The sequence below is a fragment of the Athene cunicularia genome (assembly GCF_003259725.1).
Source record: "Athene cunicularia isolate RWA chromosome 15 unlocalized genomic scaffold, athCun1 chr15_part1, whole genome shotgun sequence".
NCBI lineage: Eukaryota > Metazoa > Chordata > Aves > Strigiformes > Strigidae > Athene > Athene cunicularia.
The window spans coordinates 1,277,943-1,286,352 of record NW_020799121.1 but is presented as its reverse complement, the minus strand read 5'-3'; the positions used below and the strand labels follow the sequence as shown (position 1 = coordinate 1,286,352).

Here is an 8,410-nt window from a genome sequence, read left to right as displayed (position 1 = left end):
GCCACCGTCCTCCGCGCCCTCAAGTCCATACAGCAGAGTAAGTGCCACCCGCCTGTCCCCGTCCTGCCCGCCCTCCCCTCCGCGGCACGGTCCCTGCGGCGCAGGAGGGGCTGGTGTCGCCTCAGTGCCGCCCCGGTGCTGGTGACACTCCCTGCTCGCGCCGGCACTGGTGCCACTCCGCTGCCACCCTGACCCTCGTGGCACTCTGGTCCCCAGTGCCAACCCCTCCGTCCCAGTGTCACCCGCTGCCCTCCTTGGCCCTGGTGCCACCCCAGTGCCACCCCAGTTGCAGGGCCACTCATTGCCTCTCCGTCCCTGCTATCACCCGGTATCACCTCAGTGTTCCCCCAGCCTCCACACCAACCCCTCCCCACCCTGTGCCACCCCTTGCCCACCCTGTCACTGGTACCACCCTAGTGCCACCCTTGTCCCCCCGGCTGCCCCCCTCAGGGCTGTGCCACGCTCTGGGCCCTGAGGTGACGTGATCCCGGTTTGGCAGTGACGAGCAAACACACTGGTGTCCCTGCGATGACCCACGGGCACTGTTGGCTCCCAGTGACACTGTCCCATGTCCTGGCACCGTGGCGGGGTGGCAGTGCCTTAGACACCCCGTGCTCATCCCCATGGGCTCCCCCCGCCAGCGCTGCGGGCTGCCGGGTGCCCTGTGAGTCCCTGTGCTGAGCAGCACCGTCCCCATGCCTGGGGACTCTGGCAGCTGCGGTGCCACCCGGGCTGCGATGTCCTTGGCAGGCGGTGGAGCGGAGCCGGCTGGGGTGTTTTTTGGGCAGGAAGGGAGTGTTTCCTCCGGAGCTGGTGACTCAGGCACGGGGGACGGGCTCTGGTGTGGGGCCAAGCCCCGGGCACACACCCTGTGCTGTCCCCAGGGGCACTGCTGGCATCTGTACCAGGGGTGCTGTGGGCACCCGAGGGAAATCATCACCTGTCACCCACCCTGGTCCCTTTGTCACCCGTGGGACACAGAGAGTGGCCCAGGGAGGGTGGGGGCTGCTCTGTCCCCCCGGGAACACAGCACGTGCCCCCCTGTGCGTGGTAGCTGGCCTGGTAGCGTGCCCCCCCTGTGCGTGGCAGCTGAAATATCAGCTGAAAAAGAGGGGTGGGGGGTGGAAGCCAAATTTGCTCCAAAATGAGGTGGGGAAACCACCTGTGGTGCTCTGGATCACCAAACTGGGACACCCCCAAACCAGGGCACCCTCATTCCCGTGGAAGGGGCTTTCCCTCCCCCATTTTCCCTTCCCAGTGATGGGGTTTCTTAACAGGTTGGGCACCAAGCAGGCACTTGTGTCGGGGGGTGTCCCCATGGGTGCTGTGTGTCCCTGCTGGGACAGTGCGGGGGTCCTGCTGACTGTCCCCATCCACCCCCCAGGTCTGCTGCTGCAGGAGGACCGGCTGGACGCCCTCTCCCTGCTCTGCCTGACCTCCCTGCCCAGTTTCTGCCTGCTCTTCGGGGCGGCCGTGGCGTTGGAGGTGGGTCCCTCCTGGGAGGGCGTCCTGCGCTACGACGGCACCCTCTGGGCCTGCGTCCTGCTCAGCTGCCTGAGCTCTGTCCTCTACAACCTGGCCACCTTCTGCGTCCTCTCCCTCACCTCCGCCCTCACCGTCCACGTCCTGGGCAACGTCACTGTGGTGGGCAACCTGCTGCTCTCCCGCCTCCTCTTTGGCAGCCACTTGAGCGGGCTCAGCTACCTGGGCATCGGGCTGATGCTGGCCGGGATGTTCATGTACCACCAGCCGGACCTCATTGCCGCGCGCTGGGCGGCATGGCCGGGCCGGGGACGCCCCCGCCGGGAATAGGGACCCCCCCACCGGGGCGGGAGCGGATGGGAAGTGGGACAGGCCGCGGGGTGTGGGCTCTGCGGGGGCATGAGGGGGCCGGTGTGCATGGCGCTGGGTGCACACGGGGGCGCTGAGGTGCATGATACTGTGCACAGAGGTGTGTGGGTGTGCCCGGCTCTGTGCACACGTGTATTTTCTGGTGTGCACAGTTGTGTGTGTCCATGTGCTGGTTTGCACAGCTCCGTGTGCACACATGTGCACGGCACCCTGAGCGTGGATGTGCTGGCGTGTGCAAGCTGGTTGTGCACATGTGTTGTGCGCCCAGCTCTGCACGCGTGTGTGTGCATGGCTTGTGTGCAGTTGTGTGTGCACACGTGTGTCTCGGTGTGCATGGCTCCACACCTCTTCGTGGGCAACCGGGTCTGTGTGCACAGTTCCGTGGGCATGTGGGCACGTCTGGGTGTGCACAGGCTCTGCAAGTGTTGAGTGGCTCTCTGCGCGTGGCTATGCATGCACGAGGGCACGTGTGTTGGTGTGTGAAGGCTCCACGTGTGCAAACAGGTCTCACGCCTGTGGGCATGTGTGTGTTGGTACAGACTGTATGTGGGAACCTGCATGCACAGCTCAGCATGTGTGTGGGCACACGTGTGCTGGTGTGCGCAGGTTCTGCACATGCAAGCGTGTTGCTGTGTGTGTGCGGAGCTTTACAGGTGTGCACAGGGGTGCTGGTGCACACAGGCTCTGTGTGTGCAGGATCCCATGCACGTGGGCAGAGCGTTACATGCAGGCATGCCCGGGTGTGTTGGCGCACGCAGCCCCTGCCTGCATGTGTACGCAAACTCTGCACGTGCAAACGCACCTCCACACGTGCGCAGCTCTGTGTGCCTGGGGTGTGTCTGTGTGTACGTGTGTGTGAGTGCACGTGTGCGTGTGTGTATGTGCGTGTGCGTCACTACTGAGCTCTGCTGGCTGGAGTAAACCCGGGGCTGTGTACACACAGTTCTCGGGGCTGAACAAGACGTCCAGGGAGGGGGCAGGTGAGTGTCCCCTCTCCTGTCCCCAACCTCACCGTGTCATGCCGGTCCCACAGGGATCCCTGGTGGTGCTGCTGGTGGTGTTGTCCCCATCGTGCCCTCCCAGTCACCACGGCTCCAGCTCTGGCCCCATTCCTTCCAGCTTGCCACAGCTGGAGCAGGCAGGTGCAGGCAGGGCTGCCTGCTCATCCCTGGAGCTCCGTCGCAGAGATGTCAAGAGCCCAGCAAAGGGGACAGGGACAGCTCAGACCCCCCTGCCATCACTCCGGGATGGTGCTGGCCTGTGACACACGCTCACCTTGGCAAAGGGATGTCCCAGCGCGCGTATGTCCGGGCACCAACACCGGCACACACGTGCGGGCACCAGCACCATTGCGTGCGGCGTCTGCGGGGGCTGCTGCCATGCTCACCATCTCTGTGCCGGGGCTGAAGGACCCAGCTCTGATTGCACTTGTCCCAAAATAAAGCTCTATTTTTGTCGTACTCCACCCTTGGCTCCCAGGGCGATCTCCCACTCGAAGCGCACAATGGCATTGTGGCAGGCAGGGAGGAACCAGGTGGCACAGGGATGGGAAACTGAGGCACAGCAGTGCCTTGGGAAGCCCCAGCTGCCCGGTGGAAGCTGGGCCCACCATGCCCACCGTGGCCAGCATCTCCATGTCCCAGTGGAGGGACAGCTGTGGTTTAGCAGCCCCAGGGCTGGCAATGGGATACTCGTGCAGGACACGGAAGAGACGCGGTGACGGGAGAGGAGTCACCAGCCACACGTGTCCAGGGAAGGGCCAGTCCTGCTGGGAGCTGGCATCCTCTGCCCTCGGTGTGGCTTCGCCCTGCCCCGGGGCAGCGTGACGCTGGAGAGCATCCTGTCCCCTGGTGTCACCCGTCTGGTCCTTCTCCAGCCCTGTGACTCACATCACCATGCAAGCACAACCCGCTCCCCCTGGAAACTCCCCACTTGCTCCTGCCCTCTTTCCCAAACAGCCATTTTCTTCCACTCGTAGGGGTGGCGAGTTTTGAGGCCATTGCCAGAAGCGTCCCAGGGACGGCTCCTTCCCCTGCAGGCGGTGAGAGCAGGGCTGTTGCAGTGTGCCGGGGTGCCCGCTGCCACTGCCACCTTCACTGGGGTGCCCCAGGGCTGCGGCTGGCACGCTGCCCATCCCACAAAGGACTCAAAGGACCCGAGTTATCAGTAAACAGCCCCTGCTCTGGCCGAGAGCGCGGCAGGGCACAAGGCTGTTTGCTTTCTGGGCTCATATTTCAGAGGCTTTTCCATAATGGGAGTGTTGAAAGTCGTTTTGATTTTCCACTTCGTTTCAAAAGGCGAGTCCTGCTGTGGCCCCAGGGATGGGGCTGGGGGAAAAGTCTCCTCATGGGTGTTCCCGGGACTTCCCACCCGCGCTGTCCCCTGCCAGGGGACGGGAGGAGTGGGACCTGCGATCCAGCCCGCCTGACACATCGCTGGATCCAAGAGCCCTTCCCCAGGGAACACCCGCCCATCCCAGCCCCCTGACTCATGTGCTGGCATCAGGCTCTACCCGGATCCTGCCTGTGACTGTGGCTTTGCCTGGTCCACCCGAGTTTTAGTGCACTGTGGGACTGGTCCCGTGCCGTGCTGCTGCCCACTGTCCCTGGGGGGGGGCTGGTGGCTGCAGCCAGGCTGGGCACAGGGGCCCGCGGGCAGCATTTGTGCTGGGTCTGGGGGCTTTGCTGCTGCCCGTGAAGGGCCTGGCAGCGGCGGGCGGGCTGCCCTGGAGCGGTGGCCCTCTCTGGGTATTTCAGGCCATGATCTCAGGCTGGTGGCATCCCTCTGCTCTGGCCATTCTCTGCTCTGCCGCGGGAAGGATTGGGTTTCCCATGGGCACAGCAGCAGCTGCCCATGTGTCAGGTCCGGCTAAGCTGGACAAGGGAAAGGCATCCCAGTCCCGGCTGCTTGGCAGCGCAGGACACCTCTGCTCTGAGGCAGCACCTTTCTGGAGAGCAGACCCTGCAGCACAGGGCAGGATGAGCCCCAGCAGGAGCGGTGAAGGATGGGGACAACCCTTGCATGGGCATGTGTGTCCCCATGCCTTGCCCTCCTGGCAGGCGGCAGCTTCCCAGCCGCTGCTGGGGTCTGGTTCCCCTCGCCAGCCCTGGCTCCCCGGGCCTGGTTTCAGTGTGGTGAGGGTACTGAGGTGCAGTATCTGGCATGAATCCACCTCTGAAGCCCCTGCAGCTCTTGTGCCCCCAAATGTGGGTATTTCCTTTCCCATGCACCTCTCCACAGCCCCTGTCAAGCATTCTCTGGATTTTTACCTCTTTTTAAATAACCCCCAACTGCAGGCAGGGTGGGGCACCCCCATGCTGGGACTGTTAACCCCTGGGATGCCACTGTCCAGTATTAACCATGCAGCAGGCACCCAGCACACGCTGTCTGATGCTCCCACATGGGCGCTGCTGCCGGGTTTCTGCTCTCCCTATCCTGAGATGCACAGAGGGGACAGGAGCTGCAAGGAGGTGTGACAGCTCTGAAACCAGTGAGCAGTGGCAGCAAGGATGGGCGGCACCTCCGTGTACTTGGTCCCACCATGCTGGAGGTGATGGCTGCCAAGGAGATCCAGGTGAAGCGGGAAGGTCTGAGGTGGGAGAAATAAATGCATATCTGGTGGGATAGTGTTGTTTCTTCTGATCTGTTGTTAAACTGCTGCTGAAATCTTCCTCTGAGGTGGTGATGGAGCGTGCTGCAGACTGAGCTGTGAGCCACTGCCCTTGGCGGAGGAGATCCAGGGTGGATTTACCATGCTCCAGCTGGGTGCCTGGGAGCACACGGCGGAAATTTTCTGTGTTTCAGGACAGGGAATTAACTGCTGCCCTCAGGGATGTCGGGAGGCTTTTGCTGCATTAGCACAGAGGGATGCAGGATCCGCAGCTGGGAGGCAGCAGGCACAAACACTTGTAAACTGAGAAGCTTACACCAGGAAATGATCTCCTTCCCTCTATGCCAGGCTGTGGACCGTGCTGGCTCTGGAGCTGGAATTATGGCAAAGTCTTTTTTGGGGTAGTTATTAAGAAAAAATGCATTCTCCCTGGCAGGACAGCTGGCACATGTCCAGCAGTGGCGAGCAATAATCTGAGGATGCTCAAAGCAGCCGAAGCCCGGTTGGAGGCCAGGAGATGGAGAGGGTGACCCTTCAGACTCCCTTAGAGCTTCACATTCTCTGCTTCAGCACCCTAAAAAACAAATCCAGAATTTGCTCTTAACCATTTGGGGCAGGCTGGCTTTACTGGTGGCTTTACTGCGCTCTTTCTACAGCTCAGGCTCGCTGCTCTGCCCTGAGAAGGCTGTTGACTGATGGTAGCTGTGTTTCCAAAAGATGAAATCACATGAGCCTAAAGACATTTTTAAAGTTTGTTTTTATCACATAACTTTATATAATAAAGCAGGGGTTTAAGATACAAAAGTTTAAGGCAGTTATAATAGTGTGCTAATTACTGCATGCATAACATAAGACCACTATATAAAAACTTAAGTGTTCACAGGCTGTTGTGAAACACAGATGGAGCCTTAGTGACAGCCTAAGTCAGCACAAGAGCTTGGTTCAGTGGGTTTGGGTGCCCGGTGCAGGTGTCTCACCCAGGTTCTGATGGCTGTGAAGGAAGAGGTGTTCAGGAAAGAGCTGGCAGCATCATCACACCCCCCCTTCTCCCACTTCTCGAGAGCTGCGTGCAAACTGAGATGCTCACCCTTGATGCTATGCTGCAGCCATGCCCGTGCTTGGCCCTGTCCCCCGCTGAGCTGGGCCTGGCCTCCCACCCAACCTCCCAGCTTGGCCTTGGGCCTGCCTCACTGCCATGGACTTGCCAGGCAGTTGGGATCCCACTTCAACGAGCCTCCATCCACCTCCAGATACGCAAAGCCCTGGTCTCCCCCACCTTGGATAGCAGGTGCCAGTGGTGCCCTCGATGGCCGACACACAAGAACCAGACATCTGCAGGACCTGCTAGGGCTCACGGCACTGTTGTTCTCTTTGGGGAAAGCCGGGTGTTCAACTGCAAACCTGACGTAGAAAGGGGTGGGGATGGAGCTACGGACACCAACGGCACCCTTGTCCGGTCGAGATCCAGTCTGGGAAGCACGAAGGCCCAGGTGGTGGCACAGCACACAGGGCTCCTCGAGAGGTCTGGCATGTCTCTGGTGCTCTCTGTGACACCCGTGCACCCAATCAGCTTGTTCTGTCCCTTAACTTTCTGTTTTCTGGGAGCAACTTCTTACATGTCCATGAGGAGTCAGGTCTCTGCTCTGCTTTTTGAAGGTGCCTTGGGAGAAAAACAATAGAGTCCAAGGAAGGGCAGGCTCTTTGTCACCCACCACAGCCATCAGCTGACCTGCTCTAAGACCTGCAGAGAGCTGGTTTGCCAGGTTGCTCTTGGTGGGTGTGGAGGAGCCCTCCCAAAGTGCTGGTGATACAATATACACTCACAGAATCACAGAATTATTTAGATTGGAAATGACCCTTAAAATCATTGAGTAGAACCATTAACGTAGCACTGCCAAGTCCACCACTAAACCATGTCCCTAAGCATGAAGGCCACGTCTCTTAAATACCTCCAGGGATGGTGACTCAACCACTTATTTCCTGGGGCAGCCTGTTCCAGTGCTTGACAACCCTTTTGGTGAAGAAATATTTCCTAATATCCAATCTAAACCTCCTCTGGTGCAACTTGAAGCTGTTTCCTCTCATTCTATCAGTTGTTACCTGGGAGAAGAGACCAACACCCACCTTGCTACAACCCCTCCCATCAACTGGGCCTGTAGGACCCCCTCACGCTGTCTTGTGGGCTGTAGGACCCCTCACACACACATGCCGGCCTGGGGCTCCCTGCTCCCACACAAAACAGGTCTGTTATTGCCACTCAGGATGGAGCTGCTGGAGCTGAAAACTTCATACTGTGAAAAAACAGAATTAATACATGTTTTTCTGCTGAGAGATGCCAAAGTGTGCCTAGATCAAGCTTCTAGTTTATAACAACATGATGACCTCGCTGCAATGACTCAGGCTGACAGCGGGCTTCCTCTTATTACTCCCATCTTGACTTCCCAGCCCACCACTTTCTTTCCGAGCAGTGAGCAGCTCCCCCAAATAACCATGGATCTCCCAAGGGAGGCCAAGGCACCCCCTGAAAAAGGGTTGGAGCAATCAGGTAGGGGAAGAGAAAGGGTCAGATAGTGGAAATCAGGATATCCTTGGGTTTCTCTCAACTGGGTATGCTGGAGTCTGTGCTGTTTCTTGTCCTCTCTGGAATGCAGTAGATGACTGGACTTAGGGTTGCTGTCTCAAAACCTAAAGTTACATCCCAGTTAGGAAAAACAAATGTTGGTAACGTTCCAAATAGCCTGACTCACAGCTAGTTTCTGTCCCGTATTATAAGCACAGTTTGTGCTGGACTAAAACAACACTCTTTAAACACATGATGGTTTCAGAGTTACTGTCAGGATGCCGATACAAATGATGTGTGAAAACTAATTGCATAGCTCAAACCATGTTGATTTTATTTATAGTAAACCCCACTACTCGCTGATTGTATCACAAAGCCCTTGCACTTTC

The 8,410-nt window shown here is 59.0% G+C and overlaps 1 protein-coding gene across 1 annotated transcript; it reads left to right on the top strand.

The window, feature by feature from the left end:
• Positions 1-3,316, top strand: SLC35E4 (solute carrier family 35 member E4; the record flags this gene model as incomplete). The annotated part of the gene is made up of 2 exons (XM_026859897.1): positions 1-37; positions 1,385-3,316. Coding segments are annotated over 2 exons (465 nt in total), but the record flags the coding sequence as incomplete, so codon positions are not given.
• Positions 3,317-8,410: the final 5,094 nt, after the last annotated feature.